The sequence below is a fragment of the Festucalex cinctus genome, chromosome 7, assembly GCF_051991245.1.
Source record: "Festucalex cinctus isolate MCC-2025b chromosome 7, RoL_Fcin_1.0, whole genome shotgun sequence".
In the NCBI taxonomy this organism is placed as follows: domain Eukaryota; kingdom Metazoa; phylum Chordata; class Actinopteri; order Syngnathiformes; family Syngnathidae; genus Festucalex; species Festucalex cinctus.
In genome coordinates this window covers 379,900-403,616 of record NC_135417.1, presented here as the reverse complement: position 1 = coordinate 403,616, position 23,717 = coordinate 379,900, and the positions used below count along the sequence as shown (strand labels likewise).

Here is a 23,717-nt window from a genome sequence, read left to right as displayed (position 1 = left end):
GTATTTGACATTTAATTCTATTTATAAAATTCTAATATCTCAACAATAAATAGTTACAGTTGAAAAAAAAAAAAAAAAGGTGCCATGTTGCTGTTGCAAAACTTTATTGACATGAGATATCTGGTCAGGGACTTCTACTTCTGCCTCGCTCCTCTTTCCTTTTCTTTTTCTTTTTGCTGCTGTGGTGTCTGTCCTCTGGAGAGCGAGAATCCCTGTGGCGAACCAGATATACGATAAATAGATTAACATATTGTGGAATTTTAACATCCTGTTAAACATATTAGAAAAACAACTTTACCTTTTCCTTTTATTCTTCTTGCTTCTTTCTCTGTCACGACTCCTCTCACGGCTACGGTGGCGTCTGGATCGCGAGCGACGGGATTCCGAGGATCTGGATCGCCGTTCATCCAGCCGATGCCTGCTGAACACAAATAGGCACAAAATGAACAAAAGGACCATCGCTTTTCAGGTAAAACGAAGATTAAAAAAAAAAAAAAAAAACCTTTGTGATGTTCCTTCTCTGGCCTCATCCTCCACTTCTTTTTCCTGATCATCCTCTTCACGCTCATCCTTCCACTGTCTGGCCAGCTCCTCCGAGTGGACCTGGATGACTTCTCTGATAACCTGTGAGGCGATACCATTGTTTCAGCCTCATAAAAATGACTTGTGACTTCACACCTGGTGGCTTGTACCTCCGTGTAGGACTTCTTGGTAATGTGGACATTCTTGGCGCGGTAGGACTGCCGCCGCCTCTTGTAGTCCCGCATCTCCGCCATCAGCTCCAGATGGGTCTTTGGCTCATTCTGTTGTTCCGCTGTCACAAAATAGTTGCTTTTCAAATAATTCCGATGGAATAACTTATGCTCAGGGGTGGCTAATGTACTCGTACACTGTACTTAAATAGAGGTACATAAATTTGTGTTTAAAAAAAAATGGTAAAAGTAGAAGCACTGATTCAACAACAAGACTTAGGTTAAAGTTGGAGTACAAAGTACCAATTTTCAAATGCAGAGAAAAATGGGAAACAACTATTCAAGTCAAGTATTGATATCGGAAAAATCTACTTCAGTACATTTTTAAAAAGTATTTGTATTTCTGCTCATGTCTTACCCTTCTTCAGCTTGGACACCAGATCTACATAAAGCTCCTCGTTGCCGGAGGCATTAACAGCCTTCTCTTGGTTGAGGACGCCGATCACGTGGTCGTACAGCGCCAACCGGTCAGCCACGGTGAGGTCGCACATGGCTCGCTTGTGGTTCTGGGGCACGTCCATGGGCTCGTATGAGTACTGACCTGATGGACCACAAGAGATCAATTAGACACAGAGGGGAATTTAAAAAAAAAAAAAAAAAAAAAAACCCATCAAAATCAAAAAGTCAATTGAAAGCCTTAATTCTGTCATCTTAAATTAAAATTGAACATAGTGTTTTACGATTGACTTTTTAATATCTTGTTTACAAATAGCTTTGTGTCTGGAGTGGCTATCCACCCATCATGTGCGAAACTACCACATATATTTTGTTATCCTTTTTTTTTTTTTTTTTCCCCCCACAATTTGGCTACATAACACAGAGGTTTTTCTCTGCCCATTAATTGTGAGCTAGGCCAGCTAAGAGGCTCAATTTTCAAGCGACAGTTGCTATAATAGTTGACAAAGTGTAATTTAGTGGCTTTGAGTGGGCTCTATTCATTTGTGTGTCTCCACATTTCTCCAACAACACAACAAAAGGTGGCTAATAATTTGTTGCTAGTAGCTTTTTTTATGAAAATAGTCAGCGAGGGGTCAGAAGAGTCGCTACGCCATCCTCAGTCACCATGGTAACAAAAGCTGTTCAAAGAGTTTGGTGATTCTTTATACTTCAAACAAGAATGGCAGACACCTTTCATTAAAACAACTAGCAACTCATTTAAATTGTGAAATATATGTGGGTTTGGTTTCTCCTGAAAGCAAACATAAAGGTGTTGTAAAGCACTGCTTATCACTAAAAGCAATACTTTACTTACTTATCAAGCCTTCCAAATGAATTGATCTGCACTGTTTGGTAGAATCACAACAGGCACAGTTTTGAATAGTACTACTAGGTCAGTACCTTGCCAGAAAACACCCTCCATCTTCATGAGCGGAGCAGCAGACCTGGCCTGTAGGATCACCTGGTTCTGAAGGCTTTTGTCTGCGGGAATTAAAACAGCAGCTCATTATATTAAATCACGAACACGTGTTCTGGTCAGAAAAGTCCTCACTCACCGATCGTAAAGCTGCGGACGCTAGTGTTAACGTAAGATGCAGAAGTGTCACACATTTCCGCCTGCAAGACAGTTAATGTTATTTTACTACACACAACCACAAGTAAAAAGATGACACAGTAAAATGGTGTCACCTGCTCCTCAGGAGAGTAACCCATCTTTGTGAGGTAACATGAAGCTTTGTGCTTCTCCATGCTGCGCACAGGGATGCGATGGCCGGGATCATAGGGACACAGCTCCATGGGTTCCTGGATTAAAAGACAATCAGTCACATCACATGAAAATAAAAAGTTCTCAATTGAAGACAGACACAAATCTAGTTGCTTTCTGGATAGCATTCATCTTAGTTGCAACTCTATGGCCACATTAAGCATGATAGAATCATTTCCTAACATCTGTATTTTCGCTTATTTTATAAATAAAGGCTTTATAAATAAAGTTTCTTCGAGATTCATGTTTTGTTTCGTAACAACGGTTACCTTAACCGGGTCGTCGTCCTGCGACCATCCCAGCGAGTCGTACATGTCTTGAATCTGCTTCTGGCAATGTTCGGTAAACTCCACCAATTCCTGCAGGCGTTCCATTCGCTCCCGCAGGGCTGTGACTTTCAAAGAGTCTGACATTTTAGCAGCTTTCGGGTCAAAGAAATAGAGAAACTCGACCAAAAATCACCGCTGTTTGATTCCTGGTGACGCAAAGCAAGCCATGCTTTCTTCTTTGTGTGTGTTATAATCGTAATTGGGTTATTCAGCACGCCATCTACAGGAAAGTTGCTCAATTACAAATCAGGTGGTCGTTCTAGGCCAATCAGAACGCCAAATGGACAATGGGTTGTTGTCCAAATTAAATATATTTTGTTCTGCATTTCTAGAAGACTTATTGTCTACCAAACCACACTTAACCTGCTAATCTGTTTTTAATGTTTTATGGAGTATGACATTTTCTGCGGACACGCCCTCGACGGAGAAAAAGAACGACGTTGACTTGTCATTGGTTGTGCTTCTGTGCACTGACAAAACCGGAAAGAAGGGGAAATTAAAAACACTGGTGGGCGGAGCCGCGAATAAACTTACCATTTATTTACCTGTATCTACAACTCCATTAAGGATCAACGTCCACATTTGAAATCGTTTTCGACGAGGTTGAAAATGGCTTATGCGGGATACGGCGCCGCTCCGGGAGGAATGGTAAGAAATGCGAGGATTCGAGGAGGTGTCGCCGAGAAAAAGTGCTTGGGTACTAGGGTTGTTCGAGTCCTGTTCAAGACAAGAGGGGCGCGGAAGTAGGAGTTGAGCGAGATTTGGTTGGGGGGAAAAATAAAGTAAAATAAATGTGTACAAACAGTAACCGTAGTGCGCAAAGTGTGATTCTATTTAACGACGTAATCGATATTTTAACCCAAATTAATAACCAAATTGGCTAGAATTTTGCAGAAGTCGTGCTAGTTACTACAGAAGTGTGTTACTAATGTTTTAAAATTTAATTTTTAAGTAGTCCTCCAATCACTTAGACAAGTTTTAATCAATTGTTACTGGTAATAGATTTAATTGCAGCAACGAGTCAGCTTAATCGATGACAGTTGATCGTTGTTTTTTCGACACACCCATTGTACTGTAGGCCTGCATTTAATTGAGAAAGGGTCACATAAAGTAAAGCTTTATGTTCTTAAACGTGCATTTTCCCCCATGTATTTAAATGTATTTTAGTTTGTTTAAAAGACCTCAGTTTATTTTCAGGAGCTCATCTGTATTTTTAGCCATTTTTTATGTTTTGGAATATATATTTTTTATTTAACAACAACCATTGAGTTTCCCCCCAGTATTTACAATATTTTTCTAAATAACCAAACCTAAGAAATTATTATTTTTTTATTTCATATTTATCTATTTAACCAACCTTTAAATGTTATCTATTTTTACTTAGCGAATTTTAAAATGCAGGTTTTGAGCACTATTTTTATTTTCATTAATTTTTAAACCTTAACTGTGATTTTTCTAGTCGCTGTTTTTATTTGCATTTACTTCTTTCATTAACAAGTCTTAAAATGTTTTTTTCTAGTATGATTTTGTATTTTTTTATTCAACAAACCTTAAAATCCCTCCCCCCATTATTTATTTTTTTGCCATTTGATTAACCTTAATGTGTTAGTGTATTTTAGCATAACACTTTACATATTAAGCATTTTACTTTACATACATGCATATCCTGTAAAGTCTGTTCTGTAACTGCAGCAGCAGCAGCAGGATCCTCTCTATGGATATTTTGTGGCAGTCGCTGGGCAAGTGAGTGTAAATTCTAATTAAACATGAGGATATTAGTCAAATAGATCATAACGTTTTTATGTTTTTTTTTTTTGTGGTTTGATAGGATGGCCAGATCTCCGCAGATGAGCTGCAACGATGCCTCACTCAGTCCGGCATCTCTGGCACTTACCAACGTAAGAAATAATAGGAATATGCAGCATTTTTGTCTGATACAGTGAACAAGTGGTTAGTATGTCTGCCTCACAGTTATGAAGTTTGAGGTTTGAATCTTGGCTATGAACTTCCCGTGTGGAATTTACACGCTTATTCACATTCCCCAAAAAATCATGTTGGCTTCACTTGTGTCTATTCATTGGCGTGAAGGCTTGTTTGTCTACATGTGCCCTGACATTGACTGTCAACCAGTCCATTGTTTGTCTCAAATTGTCTGTCATCCAAAGTTAGCTGGGATAAGCGCCAGCTCACACACAACCCTAATGAGGACAAGTCCTATAGAAAACAAATGAATCTCTTTGTTTTTCTTTCCTAATTGTTATGTTGTTTTGTTTAACCCAGCCTTTAACATGGACACCTGCAGACTGATGATCAACATGCTGGACGTATCCTTGCTGATGTTAAACACGTTTTCGAAAATAAGCTAAAAAAAAAAAAGCCGTGACGGGGTCCTTGACTGGCGCGTGCCAGCGAGACATGTCGGGCACCATGGGCTTCGCCGAGTTCAAAGACCTGTGGCAGGCGCTCAATGCCTGGAAGAACCTTTTCATGTCCTTTGACCGCGACCGTAGTGGGACGGTGGAGGCTCAGGAGATGCAACAGGCCATCAAATCCTTGGGTACGTGACATTGAGAATAATGGATGTGGCTGCTGTCTGTTGTGGACTGCAAATGAATGAGATCCAACACAAGACCACCAAAACACTTAAGCTTTTCTGCCTTAATAATTTTCCAGCAAAAGGTAAACAAAAATAAAGGAAAAATACTCACGTGCATGTGAATAAGTGCAGGACTTGTGCAGTCTCTCAATTGATTTTTTTTTATAATGTTAAAGTGTATATAATATCATGTACTATGTCCAACATTGTGTGTTTAGGTTACAATCTGAGCCCGAACGCTATGAACATGATAATGAAGCGCTACAGTATCAACGGAAGAATCCCTTTTGACGATTTTGTGAGCTGTTGCGTTCGACTCCGCGGATTGACCGGTGAGAACGCAAAACATAATAATCTTGGGTTGTATTTGAATTCTTTGGATACAACATTGGCCTTATTAAATGTGTGTATTTTCAGATCATTTCCAACGCCGAGACACAACTCGAAATGGCACCGCCAACTTCCAATACGACGATGTAAGTAAACCTGGGATGGATTTCCAAGTGACACATTAAAAAGAAAACACCTGCTGTAATTGGAACTATAGCCAAATATGATGTGAATATGTGCTAAATAGGAGTGTATAGAACCTTTAAAATGGTTTAAATATTGTAGATTAGAAGTTAATATAGTGTTAAACATGTAAATATGGTACAAAGTGGTATAGAAGATGCATTACATGAATATTCCACATCAGATATGTATATATACAAAACATTGAATATGGCGTAATTGTAAACAAATCAAATTAGAATTGTGAATATAATGAGATATTTTTTCCACAATAACGGCAACTTTTTCCTCTCTGTCCAGTTTATCCAGGTGAGCATGAGCATGTGAGGAAGGACACGTGGGAAGGATGCCTTTTTATTTTTTGATGCATAGACTCATTTTTATTCAAATGTATTTTGTTTAAACAGCGGAACCTGTTAAGTCCAACAACAAAAATGTGTCCAAAAACTCTTTGCAATATGGTTCACTTTGAATACATGCGTACACGAGTTAATTTTACCCGCAATTAATGATGTTAATGTTCATGATGTCTTTAATCCAAAATTTATTAACTGTTCATACCACCAAATGTGCAAACCAGAAAATACACTTAAATCGATGCACTATGATTTACTTACGCCCCATATAACATGACAACTTCATTACATTCCCAGAATTGCCTAAAAACACCAGCAGCTGTCCTTACGCGCACACAATGCACATTTTTAAATCACATTTTAGGCACAGTCTTAACTTTTACCTCACATTTACCTCATCATGTCAATAGTTTTGTTTTATTTTCATTCAAATCTAAACGCGAGTTTGACTCTGGTATGGATTAAGTCAACATACATTCTTTCTCCGCTTATTTGCATTTCACCTATTAATTGATCTTTAGGGGAAACTATTCTTCGTTATTCACAGAAAAACTCATATTCACTGTTTTTGTGCTCAGGCTAAGGCCATGTCTGATTTAAAAGTAGTGCTTTGGTACCATCCTGTGGCATCAAATGGCAATTCTAAAGCTTTTTAGGAATTTTTAATAGTGGTGAATTACTGTACATCATTTTAGGAAATTTTACATGGAGTGAAACATGTTTGACTTTAGAGGTTCCACTGTGCAATCAATATTTGTGTACGTTACCACTATTTTTAACTCTCCATTAACGTCTAAATATATTGTGCTCTATATGTACACATTTATTATCAACATTTACACTCATTTAGCTATTAAATTGTAATGTAGAAAAGGTGCTATGAAACTTGTTTCAAGATGCTCCTCAGACGACAGCAGACTTCATGAACTGGAAGGAGAAACAAAATATATTGATATAAAAATACATGTAATATGGAGCATTAGAAGTAGTACATGAAATGGGACTACTGTTTTACTTTGATTGACACAATAGCTAGTTGAGGTACACATTGGGCAACAAACATTACACCAGGTGCATGATCCGAATGTGTGGTGTGCTGTATTAAAAGGGTATTCAAAATTTGCAACAATAAAGACATTGTTTCATTAATACCTCTCACAAAGTTAGCATAACAATCTTTGTCAAGGCAACAGTACAGGCTGCAGGATGTAAAATAAGATAACGTTAGCTGTAACAGAGAGAACATCGGTCTATATTTAACAATAGGTAGCGTTGGAACTTAGGAAGCTAACATTGGAAGCTAACTTCAGCGGCAATACTGGAAGCTAATGTTTATCATTTAAGCTAATATAGGAATCTAAAAGTGGAAACTCGCATTAATAATCCAACTTTAGATTCTAATGTTGGAAGAAGCAAACATTGGTCTTCTTGAGCTCTAACATTAAATTAGCAGTAACATTTAAACTGACGTCAACATTGCGGTGGTAGACATTCTGAATCAAGCTATTTTTCCGGGGGGAATGTAAGATGGGCTTGAATAGATATTGGAACGAATCACAGCTTGTGAAATACAGTACTCCAGTTTAAACTAGGCAGTTATAAATAATTTTTTGGGGTGGCAGGGGTGGGGGTCCCTAACAAGCAGTTAAAGTTTCAGTGGACCTATCAAAAGTGAATACTATCTTTGTAAAAGCAGTATTGGATCACTTTGGCTTGTGTACCTAATGAAGTGTCTAGTGACAGTGAACACACCTGCTTGAAAGAGAAGCTGGCCACCTGGCAGTCACATGGCAAACTGAGGAGGTGAGTTTGGAAACGATCTGTTGGGATATTAATTACACAAATAAATAAATTAATAATAATGTGTAGTATAGTTAGTAAAAACGTTTAGATGTTATTAGCCGCTATTCATTCATGTATGCATGTTCCTGCAATTCAGCATATAAAATAATATGTTAAAATTGAGTTTGTGTCAGTTTACGTGTATGAAAAGTTTGTTACCTTTAAGGATTTGCATTCGTGTCAGCAAAGCAATGAAATTGTCGTACTCGAGTGACCCTTGGCTGCTGTACTCCAACCACAGTGTCCTTAAACTGTCCTTATCCAACTCAAACCCTGCAGGAAAGACGGAAACTTAGCGTAATGAATTGTTTAACTTGGTGTCTCACGGGGGTCATGACTTGAGCCCCTGTTGTTTCAGACTAAGCGGTGCAAATTGTTGAAAATTTTTCAAATCCTAAAATTGTTTAGTAGTACTGGATATTTTCAGAGCAAACATTTTCAATTCAAATGAATGTATTTAATCATTTGTTTGATGTAAATGAAAAGCATTACCTCGTACGGTTAGGGCCTCGTTCATGTTCGCTTGAGTAAAAGAAGCCGGCAGCTTCCTCTCGTAACTGTCCACGTATTCCCGTCTGGCGGCCGCCACATAGTGGTCCAGCTTGAAGAACTCCACCGCATCCAGGTCTCCAGATTTGTCTGCCTGATGGGCTCAGTTCAGGAAACTCAACACGCACTCATGCGCAGTACTACGCACAATAGACGCACATTTTAACAGACACTAGCATACCCACACATATGAAGGATACATCTGCGAGTGTGAGCAGCAAGCGCGCAGTCCTGATGGTCAGCGCTGTGTTTGGGAAGATGAAAACCAGCATGAGCGCAAAATGTAAAGCAATTTAAAGTAGAAATTTTTAACTGACATTTCCCGCCAACTGAGTGGCCTCCAGCCTGCAGTCTTGCCGCCACGGCCTCAGCATTCAACATCTGTTGTAATCACATGCAAGAATTGATGAGAAATATGAGCAACAGGCTTTAAAGGGAAGTCAAACCAAAGATTTTATTTACAAATGTAATATGTTGTATGGGCCCCCACTAGTGTAAACACAACGTTCTGATTAATATTGCGTTTGTGGATTATATATCTCACGGCTCACCTGTTTTCTGAAGTTATGTCATGATTGGCCATTATCTGAACTATAATTTCATTTTCATTTAAAAGCAAGTGACAAAATGGCAACCCCCTGAAATGGCTATAAATGGGTGGATTTTGCTGCTTAACTCATATTCCACGAAGACAATATCATTCAGAATGACGTCTTTAGACTAATGGGGCTAAATAGAAGAAATTTTAATCACAGTGGGCATAACAATGAATATGTTGCACTAAATCATGCTGGAAGATATTTCTAATATATTATGAGCAACTGTATTGGGAATTCTTTACATTTCACTTTCTCTTTTCACTCTTAGGTGTTCCTTTACTTTTGCCCAATTATCAAATTTTTTCGCATTACGTGAGTGTCCCAATACTTTTTTCAACATTTTCTTCTGCGTGTACCAAATGTTCTACCTGTGAGTGTGTTTGTGTTTACCTCTGACCTGTCGTCACCCTGCGAAAGACAGAAGACGGTTATAAATCATAACATAAACATAACTTGGTGCTGTATTAACTTGGAATTTTGTGTCATCAACAACAGTCTTCTCCGGTAGTGTGGGCAAAACATTATTATTAATTTTATTTATGATTATTTCATTATTATTCATATTATATTTTATTATTTATTTTTTATGATTAAAAATGATAATGCTGCAAAGGGAAATTAAACAATGATTAATTATCAATATTATTGCCTGAAATTATATCCCATAATTCAACTGAATGTAAGAGTCCTTGAATCAATTTCATGCTATATTTCAATGGGCATTGTGCACCTTGGCCACTAGGGTGCAGTAGACAAGCATAAATTACACAATGTAGATTTGATGAAATTACAAAGACTGCATTAAGCTTTAGTAATATTAGTCTTATTTAAAGATTTATAGTTCCTGCAATATTAATGCCAGTTTCATTAGCCCATCTATGAAGTTTCTTGGTATATGTTAGCATTCAATCACAAAATGTAACTAAGTAGGAGCACTCTTAAGTAATCAATGTATAAATAAAACTACATGTACAGTACTTACAGTGACACAGGAAACCTGCGGGAAGCCGTCGCATCGCAGCTCTTGGGGCCAGGAGACGCCGTAGCGTCCTAAGACCGCCTCGCAGCTGTCGCGGGCCTTCTGGCAAAAGCTGCGGCAGGGGCGGCGGACCTGGCCGTACGAGCACCGCGGGGCGTAGGCGGCGCACAGGAAGGGGCGGATGTCGGCCGAGCAGAAGGTCTGCGCGATGGAGTGGAAGAAGGACATCTTGGCGGCGGCGTCACGCTGGCTGGCGTGGCCCAGCTGGTTGGGCATCAGGGTCTGGTTATAGGACAGGCCTTGGCACATGGGGATGGTGAGGGGCTCGCAAATGCCGCCGCCCTCGCCCACGCCAAACTGCAAACATACAAAATATAGCATTCATATGCTCCTATTACTGTACCGAGTGTGACCAAAAAAAAAACAAAAATCAAAATATTGTCAAACTTGTGTTTCTTACATGCTGGCAAGACGCAGTGGTGAAAGCATCGCACTTGAGCGACTCGGGCCAATTGTAGCCAAGTACCCTGAGCTGTGGCTCGCAGCTGGAGCGGACCAGCTCGCACAAGGTCCTGCAGGGCAACCGGGCTTTTCCCGCCTTGCACTCGGGAGTCAGGACGGAGCACAGGAAGGTCTTGAGGTGGGGCGAGCATTCCGCGTTGACCAGCGTGTAGTAAGAGTTGACCTGCTGGCCGACGTCCTGCTGCGTCTTGTGGCCCAGGATATTGGGCATGACGGTCTCCGTATAAGGGAGATCTTTGCAGAAAGGCTCCGTGATGCTCTCACACATTCCTGATGTCGTCGTCTCAGAAATGCTGTCGGGATCCTGCATGGAGACGTTCATATACCCGCTTTATTGGGAATGTGTTTGCACCCGTTGTTGAACCAAGTGTGCTAACTTAGCAGTTGTTGGAAAGTATAAAATGACTGTAACATCTATGCTAATTTCCATTAGCCAGTTTATGCAGTGATGAATAAACAACTCATAACTCAATTCAGTGAAACCTTATCGTCGTGATAGGTGAAAATCTGCCATAAAGAAAAAAATATTTAGGTGGAGTAGTAGTTATTTAGTTGCCCCTCCATGCGCTTTAAAAACACGATGTAGGAATAATTGTAAATAATAAGTTATCATACATTTGCTGCAATGAAGAATTGCTTCTGCTTGCTATGAAGAATGCTTTGCTTTGCACTCACATTCACATAGCCTGGCTATTTGAAGATGACTTAAAAAAAAGCTGAAGAACCACAACATCTAACACAGCAGAATGGATCGAGCCAGTCTGCTGAGGTCGCCCGTTTTCTGTTAAGAAATGATTCCAAACTTGACCATACGTACTAAGCAATCTTCCACTCACATGCACAACACATAGACAAACAAGTACACTGTGTTCCAACTATGCCTAGCATTTGCATTTTTAGGGTTGGAACACCCATGTAAATAGGGGCGTAGAAAGGGTGTGGAAAACCAAATAAATAGAGAGGGTGAGGAGAGGACTCTTCAGAGAGTGCAGGAGTGAACTGTGTCAGTCAGTTCCTCTCCTCTCTCCTCGTGAGCCCTGAACTGAGTGTCTTCTCTGCTTTATGTGTCATGTTTAATAGATGTCAAACAGGTAACCCTGACACAGGAGAACTTATTAACACATATGAACTTATTAAAATGTGTTTAATAAAGCTATTTGTCACTGCCCGTTGAAGATTACTGTAACACTCAAAAAAAAAAAAAAAAAAAGTAGAATTAAAAACAAAACTGTCCAACCTAACGAGATAGCCTTACTAAAGTCTGCTAGCCTCATGCTAACATGTATTGTGAAATACATTGGATGGGCTAACAGAAATGAGCATAATGTTAAAGTGTTTACGATTGCTAATTCAACATACACAAAATGTACCACAAACAGAGCATACAACAATACTCACAAGCATACATTATCTCTGTTGTGTTACTGTTGGGGACTATATTATTAGTCATCTAATAGACCTTAGTGCTGCCCATCATGTAGTGGTACAATGTGCTACTACATTGAAGATGCACTTTAAATTTTGACTTGCCTGTATATGGCTAAAAACAAAAAGCAAAGGCGTCTAAACGCCAGCTCATCTGTTACCCAAAACCATTGTGTGTGTGAGAGGTGTGGTGACAAACATGCTTCTCCTTACCAGCTCACAGGAATATGTCGAAAAATTTTCACAAGTCAGACTCTCCGGCCAGCTGAAGCCAAACTTATTCATCAAGGACTCACATCCTGAGCGGGCCTGCTCGCACTGAGTTCTGCATGGAGCTTGACGAATCCCCGCCCTGCACTCGGGAGCGTAGACGGAGCACAGGAAGGGCTTGAGCTGTGGCGAGCACTGCACCTTAACCAGTGGGTAGAACTGGTGCACCTCCAGGCCCGCTTCGTCCTGCGTGGTGTGGCCTAAAGCGTTGGGCATGATCGTCTGGCTGTACCGGAGGTCTTTGCATAGGGGAATTGTAATGGCCTGACATGCTGCGGATGGATCGGCAGCAGGAGAGGATGGTGGTCGTGCTGGTTGTTGTTGAGCCTGAAAGCATGCAAACATCATTTGGATTGTTGACCACTCGGTCAATAGCGCTCTCAGTGAAAACAAGATAGTCCTTGGTACTAGTTTGATCAGTCGATTTGAGATTGTGTGGACATGTTTATAACTGGACGCATGGAAAACTAACGGAGACGTGCCCTAAATTGAACAGGAAGTCAGAAATTTTGGTTTGAATTAGAGTTATTATAGTTTTGAAATAAATTCATTTTAGTTATTTTTTATTTCGTTTTGAGTTTAGTTAGGTTTAATTAGTTTTCAGTGTGGTTTTGTTAGTTTTTATTTGTTTTAGTTATTTAATAAATGCTTAGCTTTAGTTAGCTTTCATATTAGTTTTTTTTTTTTTAAATGTGTATTACTTGTGTGCTCAATATTTAAAAACCACCATGGGAGCGACGTCATCTGAAGGTGCTTTTCTATTGGCTGCTGCGAGATGACATCACTTCTGTGTGACACATTTTCAAACGCCCTTATTCTGGTTAATATCAAAATAAATCTACTTAAAATTACATTTAAAATAATCCTCAAAGGCTCACGCATTAAATTAATTACCAAAGACTAAAAATAAGGACATTTTGCTATAATTATAGTTTTAGTTAGTTTTGTAAACATACAATTTAGTTTGTTAGTTTTTGTTTTTTAAAAAGTATTTTTATTTTATTTAACGAAATTGTTTTTTGAATTTTAGTTTTAGTTTTCACGTTAGTTTTAGTTAACTAAAATAACCTTGGTTTGAAGCAGCCATTTTACATTCAGTCGAACCCCCGGCCCCCCTGAAAGTAAAAAACAATAAAAGAAAAGCCACTGAGACCAGTTTTACTGATCTACGTGAAGTTGGGCATACGTGTTTTATGTCTATCTATCAAGACACACAAAAAAACTCCATGAGCCATGCCTGAAATTGAGCAGGAAGTCTGCCATTTTGGTTTGAAGCAGCCATTTTGCATTTGGTCAGCCCTTGAAAGTAACAATGAATAAAACTCCAGTTTTACTGATCAACGTGAAATTGGCCAAACAAAATGTTCAAGGCCTTTGCCTGAAATTGAACAGTATGTCGGCCATTTCAGTCTGAAGCAGACATTTTGCATTCAGTTCCACCCTCCTGGAAAGAAAGTCTATCATAAGTAAACAAAAGTAGTTTACTGACCTGCACACAGTTGGACTCAGGCAAAGCGTCACACAGCAGCTTGCTGGGCCAGGCCAGGCGCTTGGCTTTGAGAGCGGCATCGCACTCGCTCTTCACCTTGTGGCACATGGCCTTACACGGCTTCACGCGGGCGTCGTCGTCCGAGCATTCTGGGAAGGCCACGCGGCACAAGAGCGTGGCGGCGTTTGTCGAGCAAGCCGTGTCCACGATCTGACTCAGCTGCTGCACGTTGAAGCCCTGAACTCCGGTCGGGTGCCGACTGGTGCTGTAGCCCACGTTCCGGCAGAAGGAGGCGGTCACCGGCCGGCATGTGGAGCCGAACGCCCCACGAGGAGATGGCAGAAGAACCAACGCCAGCAGGAAAAAACGCAACATGGTCGTTTCTGAATGTCTACTCGAATGTTGTTCAACATCAGAACACAGCTTTTCTGTTGGTGGACTTCAACCTGCTTGCAACATTTACTTGGCATTGTGTGTTTGGGGGCTAAAGGTGGGGGCCTGGGGTTGTCCAATAGCAAAAAAATAAATAAATACACTGGGGGTGGGGATTGCAGACGTACTTAATCTCAATTTGAAGTCTGCCAGCAACAGTGTGGGCATGAAAAACACATTTCTGTTCATCCATGCTGTTTTAATCCAGTAATGGCAATTTGTATGGAACCACATAGTTTTCTGTCTGCGTGATTTATTGTTAATACATTGCAAGTTAAAAAAAACAATCACACAGCATTTTGTTGTTTAAAACACTTCCAAAAAGTGAAGCTAAAATCACATTAGCTTAAAGTCTACATACTGTACAATCCTTTGAAGGCTTTTATTCTGGAGTCTTCTGAGCCACCAGCACAAAATTCCTCGGAGAAAAGTTTGGATCGAAAAGAGGAATCAGCTGACTGTGTACACCTGTGGGAGACGGTACAATTAGTCGGAACTTGATTATCCACAGACCCGCATAGGCGGCCCGCGGATCACCGTTCTCCTGCAGGTAGATGATGCGGTCCAGCAGCACCAACGTCTCCACCACGGGAGCCAGCAGCAACGCCAAGCTGAAGAAGACGACCACCCGGCCCTGCTGCGCCAGCATAGCCTCCAAGCGCCCCTCATCTAAAGGCAGGGATGGGGGCAGGCCCAGCCGGGCCAGACCCAAGCGAGCGTACCTGAGATGCAACATCAGGGTAAAACATCCATCCATTTTATTAATCTGTTGTCCTCACAAAGGTCGCGGGGGGTGCTGGAGCCTATTCCAGCTGGCTTCGGGTAGTAGGCGGGGTACACCCTGAACTGGTCGCCAGCCAATTGCAGGGCAGGGTAAAACATCAGGTTAAATAACTTAATAAATAACAATATTTATGTAAATACTTGTGTTAAATTAAAAGATTGTGCTGCATAGTATGGTCAGTATTTTCTATGTATTTTTTTTATTTTAATTATATTAAAATTATTAGTGCATAATATTGGTCACTATTCATTAGGGTTTCACATAATTGTTTAAATTTCTATATGAATTAAATTACAACTAGAAGTGCATAATATGGACAATAGAGGGCTTAGATTTATTTTTCCATTTAAATTTCCAAATCAATTTTAAATAAGTTTTTAATTATTTGGAATTAAAACAAAATTGGTAGTGTCAGTACTTTTTTATTTTGTAGTTTAATTTGAAAATTAAACCAAATTTCACTAAATTAAAATTAGCAGTGTATAATTTAAAACAATTTAGATTCTTCACTGAACATTACATATTTTTTGGATTGCAAGAGATTTGCCCATTTCAATCTGATTATACTGCATGTATCAGAAGTACCAAATGTATGCACTGGTAGATATTTGGTTGACTCACTCATTGAAGGTTAACAAGTGGGCTTTCTTCACAGTCTGTATTCCAGCCCTGCGTAGATCCGGCCTACTGTCCGTGATGAAGACCTCCAACGCAGCGCGGTAGCAATGCGTCCTCAACAGCGCGCTCTCTTCATGCAGCCTCTCCACGTAGTCCTCCATGGCGTGACAGGCCGCCTCCCGCGCCTTGTAGGACAGCTGGTGTCCCGGCAGCCCCTGTACGTGCATGCTCATCGGGTAGCCAAAGTCTCGGACAAGGATGTCGGGATGTGACTGCGATGTATCGGGGGGTTCGAGTACGCCTGGAGGGGCAGGCTCCTCTTTGGTGGTGAGCTTCATGTAGCAGCACGCCACGGAGGTGATGGCGCGTATGTGAGGACATTTGACGAAATGGCGGAGGAGGGTGGGGCTGAGGTCCCCGCACGCATGCAGACCAGTGAGGACCATGTCACGCCCGGCCTCGGGGGTGCCCGCGGGGCAACGGAGTCTCTTTTTGCAAGGAGTAAACGATTCAGCGTGGTCTATGCCCAGCTGCTGGATGAAGACCTCCCAGGATGCTTTGGGGTCCACCCAACCGGTCACATGGCGAGGACACGTCTCTGTTGGTGGCGGCTCAGAGGAACACTTCTGATTAGAATAAAGGAGGGCACAACATTTATCATTTCAGGTTACTTGACTTAATTTAGTAGTTTATGATATTGTATGGATTTACTATTTATTTTTAATTACATTTTATATTGAAATTAAATTATAACAATTATTGTATAATATGATTTTTTAAATTTAATTTAATTTAAATTTAATTTTAAATAAAACTAGTAGTAAATAATTTAGTCAGTATCTATGTAATTATTAATTTAAATGACCTGTTTCTTCCGCCGCTCTTTCTCCAAGGCACACAGCAGCTGTCCATCAAACTTGGTCGCTGTGGCAACCAGGGTGGGGTCAGCCTCGATGGCCGTCACTGACAAGCCAAGCCCAAACGACAGATAGCGAGTCAGGTGACCCTGTTGTCAGAGTAGGAAGAATGTTGATTTAATGGCAGGATTATATATATTATAGTTGATATGAAGTGGGTTTTTTTTTTGTTTTTTTTGTTTTTTTATTATTATCACGTTACCTGTCCAGACCCAACATCCACGACTTGGTTGCACTCAGTCCGCTCACAAAGTTGTTTAACCAACTAAAATGCAATAAAATAACATGAATGAAACATTTTTTTTTTTACACATTTGAAATCCTGCTTGCAATCATTGACAGTTCTTGAGTACCGTGCCCAGCTCATGGATCTCGTGCTGCTTCTTGGGTTTGACGTGCTTGCGGAAGGCGTGCGCCAGCAGCGAGCTCTGGTTTAGGTTCTCCCGAAACTCTTCCGGTTTGGCCAGACTGGCGCAGGTTTGTGACCGCCAAGAACTTCTAGGAAAGGCGAGGGAGTGAGCGGTGGCCCGGAACGCCAAAAGGGACAGCGGCCACACGCATGAATACCTGAAGAAGACATGTAGAGTATTGGAGCATTTTATGAGTACAAAAACAGAAACACAGCATTGATCCATAAAAGTATGTGTTATCCTTAGAGGATGTTGGCCAAAAAAATGCCAGAGAGTTTTTATTAAAATGTATATATATATTTTTTTGGCTTTTTTGCTTATCAAATAGTTTTTCCAGACTAAAAATTCTGATTAATTGCTCTAGTTCCTGTTATTTGCTCACATCTCGTGCATTACACATTCCTCATTTGGCTCTTTGTGGACATTAGCAGCCAAGACTGTGAGGTGAAAGTCAACTAAAGCTAGTTTATGGATGACAGTGTGGGTGTACCTCCTGTGTCCATGTCCAGCATCAAGCAGAAGCAGCTCTGCTACCTGAGGATAGGACAGATGCTGCAGAACAGACTGCCAGCTGAGAGGCAACTTGTGCCACAAATCTTCGGTGAAGAACTCCTTTTTAATAAAAGCAAAATGAAGCCAAATTGAAGAGTTACTTAATATATACAGTTAGACAGGTGTTACTCACAATGATGTATGACTCTGACAAGTATGTATACTGTGACAGAAAAGAAGTGATTCTTTTGGCTAGCTCTTTCTGCTCCTCTGCAGAAAGACTATTTGAATGTTCCCACATTTTGTCTTATTGTTGCTTCAGTCAACATGCTAGTCTGAAGCTGGCGAAATGCTAACCAAACAACTGGAATTGTTATTAAAGTATTACAACTATTAATAAATTATTATTGTTGAATTAAAATGTTTGGGACGTAAACCCACACGTCTCGTATTATATTAGCATACATCTCTGAAATATTATAGCGAGTTTAACCAGTAACACTGACGGTAATCATGCGGAATTAGTGTGTTGTTAGTCGCTAGCTGCCAAGCTAACTTTCCAAACGAACACTGCTGCGTTCATAATCTTCCGGGAAATTTGACAATCTTACCATGTAAACTTTACATGGTAAACAACAAAAGACTCAATACAAACAGAACATGCGTTGTGATTAGGGCATTTTTTTTCCCATTAGGGTATATTGGCGGTGTGTCTAATGATAGTTACATCGAAATTAATTTTTAGATTTTGCCAAATTGTTTCCCCTGAAGGTAACACGACCCGGAAGTGGATGTTTGTTGTTTGTCCAAAACACCGGTTTCCACATTATGCTACAGGTCTGTTTTGTATTCTTTCCCCAATAATAGTTAGTAAAAACACAATCGTAGGTGATATTTTATTTATGTCCCAAAAATGTTAAGATGCTGTCAAATTACACGTCTGTGCCGTACGCAACAGTTGATATTCCGTAAATGAGGGTAGTAGTACATCGGTTAGCATTACCATGCTGCTAGTCGACGTCAAAACCTCAAGCTGTTGACAAATGAAACTTCACTTCTTAACAATGTTTTTAAAGGATACGCTGATTTTCAAGCATTTATTATTATAATAAAAGTGGGGAAAAGAAGACGCCAATAATCTAATTTTAATGGAGACATATTGTGCATTTTTCCAACCCACAATCAATGTATAACAGTTCAGAGGTGTCAAGAAATACATTTTTTATAGCGTAATATTTCTTGTAATGGTGCCTTTGTTTATTTGGGGGCATGAAGTGAGCCAGCACTCAGTCTTTCCTGCTGCCCTCCAAAAGGTTATATTTGCCTATAAATGTCACAATATGGTGGGAAAGTCCGGCTTTTGTCAAAATGAAAGCTTCTTCATTCACTTCGTCATAGTTCCTTGGCACCAAGATGCCATAAGATGCCAACTAAACATAATTGTGCCTGCTGAAAAGTTAACTATATTTTTATAGGAGAAAGGGGTATATGGAATGTTAAATGCATTTTTTTCTACACTTCTTTTGTCAAAGCTCATATCCTCTGAACTGCTTCCAGCCGGAGTGGTAGTGATCGGACCAAATAGCTGTCAAGATGTCAGACCTCATGTTGAACATGTGTCTGTCTGTAGACTCTTCGACAGTGGGAGCAAAAACAACAAAGAGGATGCATCTAAACAAGACACAAGAACACGATGTCGCAGTTACATTCAAGGAACACAAAAGGAAGAACTTAAATCAAAGCGTCATTTCCACGCAGGGTCCATCCTGTAATGTTGCCACACCAAACCAGGGTTTACCTCACGCAGGGAGCGCCAACAAGCCTTCGTCTTCCTCACACCAGCAGCCTTCTTTCACCATGATGAACGCCGACGCCAAAGCATCAAAGCCAAAAAGTAAACCAATCCCGATGTCCAGGTGCCAACCGACCAGACTGCCCAGCAAGTACCTTGCCATGGACTGCGAGATGGTGGGCACGGGTCCCAAGGGAAGCATCAGCCAGCTGGCACGTTGCAGCATCGTGTCCTATGAGGGCGACGTGGTGTATGACAAATTCATTAACCCCTCTGTGCCTGTCACCGACTACCGCACGCGCTGGAGTGGCATCCACGCTGGTGATCTCAGGAAAGCCACGCCCTTCAACCAGGCCAGGAAGGAGGTGAGAGAACTCCATTTCTTCACTGATTGATTGATTAATCTTTTGACAACAGAACCATTTTGGACACAGAGAATGCAAAATTGATTACAAAGTCATAAGGTGTCCCAATTGTTTTGTCTGAGCTCCATATTTTTACTTTGTGTGCATCTCCCAAAGTCTTTGTTGCAAATAATGCCGCATATTATCCACAGTTAATTCTGTAGCTGCCCTAATACTTTTGTCCAAAGTTCGCATTTTCACTTTTTGTAGATTTCCCAACACATTTATCCAGACTCCATGTTTCACTTCTTTTGCATTTTTCCAATAGGCAGTTTTCACTTCCTGTTGTACTAATACGTTTGTGCAAACAGCAGATTTTTTTTCTTTCTTACTATTAACTTCTTGTTACTGTCTCAAATCTTCTGTCTGACATCCCCTAGTTTTTAGGACCTTTAAGTGTCCCAATACTTATGTCAAAAACAATATTGACTTCCGGTACTTCTTCCAATGCTTTTGTCCAAATTCCATAATTTCTTTAGCGTTACTTACTTCACAGGTGTCCCAATACTTTCGTCCAAGCTCCATATTTTCTCATTTTCACTTCCTGTAGGTTTTCCCCCTTTTCTTTTCACTTTATGTGGCTGTCCCAATACTTTTGTCCAAAGCTCACAATTTCACTTTTTGTAGGTTTCCCAACACATTTATCCATACTTCATTTTTTACTTCTTTTGCATTTTTCCCAAAAGACCAAAACTCATTTTTCTTCAGCTTTCACTTCCTGTTGGTGTCCTAATACTTTTGTGCAAACACCACATTTTATTTTTTTCTTACTTAACTTCATGTTACTGTCTCAAATCTTCTGTCTGAAGCTTCACTTTTCCACCCTAATTTTTAGGACCTTTAAGTGTTCCAATACTTATGTCAAAAACTCCGTAATTTCTTAGCATTACTTCCTTCAGGTGTCCCAATACTTTTGTCCGACCTCCATATTTTCTCATTTTTACTTCCTGTAGGTTTTTTCCTCTTCTTTTCACATTGTGTAGCTGTCCCAATACTTTTGTCTAAACTCTGTTTTCTTCACTTTTAATCATATCTGTTATATAGCTGCAAAGTGTATCAAGAAGTAAACCCCTGAACGAATTAAACAAAAAGTAAAAATATGCACCCTTTATGGTAGCAATACTGTAAATTCAATGTTTTTACTGTTGAACACGTTCCTCGATCCACCCGACAGATCCTGAAGCTTCTGGCGGGCAAGGTGGTGATCGGCCACGCTGTCCACAACGACTTTCACGTGCTACAGTACACGCACCCGGCCGCCTTGACCCGGGACACGTCGCGGATCCCGCTGCTCAACCGGCGGGCCGGCTTTGAGGAGAAGGGGTGCGCTTCGCTCAAGAAGCTTACCAAGGCCATCTTCAATCGCGACATCCAGGTTGGACTCACACATCAATCAAGCAATTAAAAAACAATTGACTGATCGCAGCGACCGATCCTTGCGCCCTTAGACGGGGCAACGCGGCCACTCCTCAGTAGAAGATGCTCGCGCCACCATGGAGTTGTACAAGCTGGTTGAAGACGAGTGGGAGAAGAAGTTGGCGTCGGCAAAGGCAAAGTAGGAGTAGCAGCTGATTGGCTCATTCCATAGGCTCCACCCACTCACTTCCTGCTCGAACCGCTGTCGACAATTTGACTGAAGGTGATCAATAAGTATAACTTAGTGTGAACTCACTAGGAAGGCAGTGGTGTCTTCCTAATAATAATAATAATAATAATACCTAACTAATTAATGTGTGACTGCACACCTATAGATGCATTTTTTAGATCACACTGGAATTATGACCTCTTTTATTTCTAAATTGGAGAAAGAACTGTTTGTTTGATCCACATTTTTAATACTTTCTTAATGTTATTTTATCTTTCAATGCTTTACTATAGCAGATTTTGAATTTGAATTACGCCGCAAAATCCACCCATTTTTATCCACCTCAGGGGCTGTTGAGCGAAAATGACATCATAGTGCCAAGAAGGGCTCAGATAATGACCAATCATGGTTCACCTGCTTTCTGGGTTTGCTCATGTGACGTTCGCAAGCTGAGCCCTTAGGTCAGGGTTCCCCAATTCCGGTCCTCGAGGGCCGGAGTCCTGCAGATGTTCAATGTTTCCGTCTACCAACACACCTGATACGAATGATCAGGATTGTTATCAGACATGCTGATGAGCTGATTATATGAATCAGGTGTGCTAGTGGGCGTGAACATCTAAAACCTGCAGAACTCCAGCCCTCGAGGACCGGAATTGAGGAACCCTGTACTATGATGTCATTCTTAATCGACAGCAAGTGGCAAAATGGCCACCACCTGGGATGGATAATAACGGGTGGATTTTGTTGCTCAATTCATATCCCACAAACAAAATATTGCTAAGAATTCTGTGTTTAGACAAGTATGGCTCCATAGAGCATATTAGTGTAAAGAAAAAGTTGGACTTGACTTCCTGTTGTACAAATATAAGAGAAATTCAATAACTAAACAAAGTAAAGTTACTCAGTCTTCTAGTATGGGAGTTCATAGCTCAATTTGAACAATCTTCCCTGCACAGGTGTCACATAACAAATTGTCATGTTGCTTATGGTAGCATACCACCCCACATACTTTCACTTGGATTTAGATCTGGTCTTTGTACCTGGCCATTCCAACTCTTGAAGTCATTCTCATGTTGCTGTGGATGTCATGTTATGCTCAAGGTGAAATTCCACTTGAGTAAAAGACTGTTCTCACTGAGCTTTACTGTACACATGGACAAAATATTTTATTAGTAAAATGTCTCAAGAGCAAATTCTGAATGCTTTTGTCCTTTAATGTCCTTATTCAACCTTATTAGAAATTATTCTTTCTTGAATGATTTTCCTCACAAAGTAAAGCAGATTAATCGCTTGCCTGCCGCATTCATTGGAATAACTTGATTTAAAAATACAATAAGGATTCCTGCTGGGTTAACTTATTGAAAGCAAGAATAGCCCAGTATTAGCAGCTAATTCACTTTTTATTAGCCTCATGCAGGAATTTGTTCATGTAGCACATTGTTAGCCCTCGGGACAACATGTCGTGATGCTAGTTTGCTTGTTTTTAATCTACTCCCAGAATGCCATTAATTTAGTAATTTTGCACCACTTGGACTGATTAAATGCCACTTTTGACTTTCTGCTGTTGTACCAATATTAGTTCAAAGTGAACATTGTCTTTTTACTGCATAGCTTTCCCAATGCACTAATATCTGCATGTTTCCCAATACTTTTGCTCATATACAAACTTGTGCACATGATCCATTACTTTTGGCCATTACTTAAGTTTTAACTTCTTCCTGTGGGTATTCTCATACTTCGATCCACACTCCGCATTTTATTTCCATTTTCCTGCAGGTGTCCCAATACTTCTGTCCAAATGTCAGTTTTAAAGGTGGGGTCTTCCATTTTCACTCAGCAAAATGCACAGTATAAATATAGGATGTATACCCATGAACTCCTTCTCAAGCTACACCTCTACACCAGAGGTGTAGATTGAGAAGGAGTTCATGGGTATATATACATCCTGTATTTATATAGTGCATTTTCCTGAGTGAAAACGGAAGACCCCGCCTTTAACTTCTTATAGATGTCCCCAATAATTTTGTACAAATTTTCTTTTTGTCTTCTTCTTGTCCTATTAGGTATTTATGCTAATTTTTATGACAGTGTTCCCTCGTTTTCCGCTGGGGTTAGGTTCCAAAAAATACCCGCAATAAATGAAATCCGCGAAGTAGTTAGCTTTATGTTTTACAACTCTTATAAATGTTTTAAGGCTCTAAAATCCCCGACCGCACATTTGAGGCATTTACATGTTCTCACATTTCTCTCTTGTTCAAACTTTGACAATGTTCAAACCTTCATAAGTTTTATAAAATGGGTATATTACTGTAAAAAAAATATGCAAAATTGCACTTAAAAAAAAATCCGCGATACAGCGA

At 40.2% G+C, this 23,717-nt stretch overlaps 5 protein-coding genes across 9 annotated transcripts; 2 read left to right on the top strand and 3 right to left on the bottom strand.

Annotated features, from left to right (window-relative positions):
• Window positions 1-87: 87 nt before the first annotated feature.
• snrnp48 (small nuclear ribonucleoprotein 48 (U11/U12)) lies at window positions 88-3,264 on the bottom strand. 2 transcript variants are annotated; one of them, XM_077526316.1, is made up of 9 exons: window positions 2,724-3,264; window positions 2,379-2,492; window positions 2,246-2,306; window positions 2,091-2,171; window positions 1,111-1,293; window positions 693-814; window positions 503-624; window positions 299-418; window positions 88-212 (listed from the first exon to the last, which is right to left on the bottom strand). In XM_077526316.1, the coding sequence occupies exons 1-9, from the start codon at window positions 2,865-2,867 to the stop codon at window positions 125-127; spliced, it is 1,035 nt and encodes a 344-aa protein (XP_077382442.1). In that variant the 5' UTR covers window positions 2,868-3,264; the 3' UTR covers window positions 88-124. The 2 variants fall into 2 exon arrangements, with proteins under 2 accessions (XP_077382442.1, XP_077382441.1); XM_077526315.1 differs by having other exon boundaries at window positions 299-421; window positions 2,724-3,164.
• On the top strand, window positions 3,115-7,399 carry sri (sorcin). The gene is made up of 8 exons (XM_077526324.1): window positions 3,115-3,431; window positions 4,476-4,526; window positions 4,612-4,681; window positions 5,064-5,107; window positions 5,193-5,340; window positions 5,598-5,711; window positions 5,797-5,855; window positions 6,193-7,399. Exons 1-8 carry the CDS (start codon window positions 3,393-3,395, stop codon window positions 6,217-6,219), a joined length of 552 nt encoding a protein of 183 aa, XP_077382450.1. The 5' UTR covers window positions 3,115-3,392; the 3' UTR covers window positions 6,220-7,399.
• On the bottom strand, window positions 6,231-14,421 carry LOC144021973 (uncharacterized). Its single transcript, XM_077526302.1, has 11 exons — window positions 13,924-14,421; window positions 12,378-12,761; window positions 10,678-11,043; window positions 10,221-10,574; window positions 9,629-9,646; window positions 8,957-9,020; window positions 8,840-8,883; window positions 8,583-8,733; window positions 8,250-8,363; window positions 8,001-8,068; window positions 6,231-7,175 (listed from the first exon to the last, which is right to left on the bottom strand). Exons 1-11 carry the CDS (start codon window positions 14,296-14,298, stop codon window positions 7,152-7,154), a joined length of 1,962 nt encoding a protein of 653 aa, XP_077382428.1. The 5' UTR covers window positions 14,299-14,421; the 3' UTR covers window positions 6,231-7,151.
• Window positions 14,422-14,526: 105 nt separating this feature from the next.
• Window positions 14,527-19,702, bottom strand: mettl25b (methyltransferase like 25B). 2 transcript variants are annotated; one of them, XM_077526304.1, is made up of 8 exons: window positions 17,770-19,702; window positions 17,575-17,696; window positions 17,028-17,241; window positions 16,877-16,939; window positions 16,623-16,763; window positions 15,761-16,383; window positions 14,893-15,077; window positions 14,527-14,823 (listed from the first exon to the last, which is right to left on the bottom strand). In XM_077526304.1, the coding sequence occupies exons 1-8, from the start codon at window positions 17,875-17,877 to the stop codon at window positions 14,738-14,740; spliced, it is 1,542 nt and encodes a 513-aa protein (XP_077382430.1). In that variant the 5' UTR covers window positions 17,878-19,702; the 3' UTR covers window positions 14,527-14,737. The 2 variants fall into 2 exon arrangements, with proteins under 2 accessions (XP_077382430.1, XP_077382429.1); XM_077526303.1 differs by having other exon boundaries at window positions 14,527-15,077.
• On the top strand, window positions 18,357-22,550 carry isg20l2 (interferon stimulated exonuclease gene 20-like 2). 3 transcript variants are annotated; one of them, XM_077526319.1, is made up of 5 exons: window positions 18,357-18,413; window positions 19,134-19,733; window positions 20,947-21,147; window positions 21,221-21,824; window positions 22,003-22,550. In XM_077526319.1, exons 2-4 carry the CDS (start codon window positions 19,170-19,172, stop codon window positions 21,329-21,331), a joined length of 876 nt encoding a protein of 291 aa, XP_077382445.1. In that variant the 5' UTR covers window positions 18,357-18,413; window positions 19,134-19,169; the 3' UTR covers window positions 21,332-21,824; window positions 22,003-22,550. The 3 variants fall into 3 exon arrangements, with proteins under 3 accessions (XP_077382445.1, XP_077382444.1, XP_077382443.1); XM_077526318.1 differs by having other exon boundaries at window positions 18,364-18,413; window positions 19,109-19,733; XM_077526317.1 differs by having other exon boundaries at window positions 18,366-18,413; window positions 19,207-19,733.
• The last annotated feature ends 1,167 nt before the right edge of the window (window positions 22,551-23,717 follow it).

Bases quoted from the DNA above. Each gene is read 5' to 3' on its own strand.
- sri (XM_077526324.1), top strand. From the start codon at position 3,393: ATGGCTTATGCGGGATACGGCGCCGCTCCGGGAGGAATG. The intron at 5,108-5,192 runs GTATCCTTGCTG...GGCGCGTGCCAG, and splicing joins TGATGATCAACATGCTGGAC to CGAGACATGTCGGGCACCAT. The intron at 5,856-6,192 runs GTAAGTAAACCT...CTCTCTGTCCAG, and splicing joins CCAACTTCCAATACGACGAT to TTTATCCAGGTGAGCATGAG.
- isg20l2 (XM_077526317.1), top strand. From the start codon at position 18,368: ATGTTTGTTGTTTGTCCAAAACACCGGTTTCCACATTATGCTACAG. The intron at 18,414-19,206 runs GTCTGTTTTGTA...GTCTGTCTGTAG, and splicing joins GTTTCCACATTATGCTACAG to ACTCTTCGACAGTGGGAGCA. The intron at 19,734-20,946 runs GTGAGAGAACTC...TCCACCCGACAG, and splicing joins TCAACCAGGCCAGGAAGGAG to ATCCTGAAGCTTCTGGCGGG.
- mettl25b (XM_077526303.1), bottom strand. From the start codon at position 17,877: ATGTGGGAACATTCAAATAGTCTTTCTGCAGAGGAGCAGAAAGAGCTA. The intron at 17,697-17,769 runs GTGAGTAACACC...TTTATTAAAAAG, and splicing joins TGTCAGAGTCATACATCATT to GAGTTCTTCACCGAAGATTT. The intron at 17,242-17,574 runs GTACACCCACAC...TGTCTTCTTCAG, and splicing joins GCTGGACATGGACACAGGAG to GTATTCATGCGTGTGGCCGC.
- snrnp48 (XM_077526315.1), bottom strand. From the start codon at position 2,867: ATGTCAGACTCTTTGAAAGTCACAGCCCTGCGGGAGCGAATGGAACGC. The intron at 2,493-2,723 runs GTAACCGTTGTT...CTTTTAATCCAG, and splicing joins AGGACGACGACCCGGTTAAG to GAACCCATGGAGCTGTGTCC. The intron at 625-692 runs GTACAAGCCACC...ATCGCCTCACAG, and splicing joins CCAAGAAGTCCTACACGGAG to GTTATCAGAGAAGTCATCCA.
- LOC144021973 (XM_077526302.1), bottom strand. From the start codon at position 14,298: ATGTTGCGTTTTTTCCTGCTGGCGTTGGTTCTTCTGCCATCTCCTCGT. The intron at 8,734-8,839 runs GTATCCTTCATA...TGAGCCCATCAG, and splicing joins TGCTGCTCACACTCGCAGAT to GCAGACAAATCTGGAGACCT. The intron at 8,364-8,582 runs GTAATGCTTTTC...TCTTTCCTGCAG, and splicing joins CGAGGCCCTAACCGTACGAG to GGTTTGAGTTGGATAAGGAC.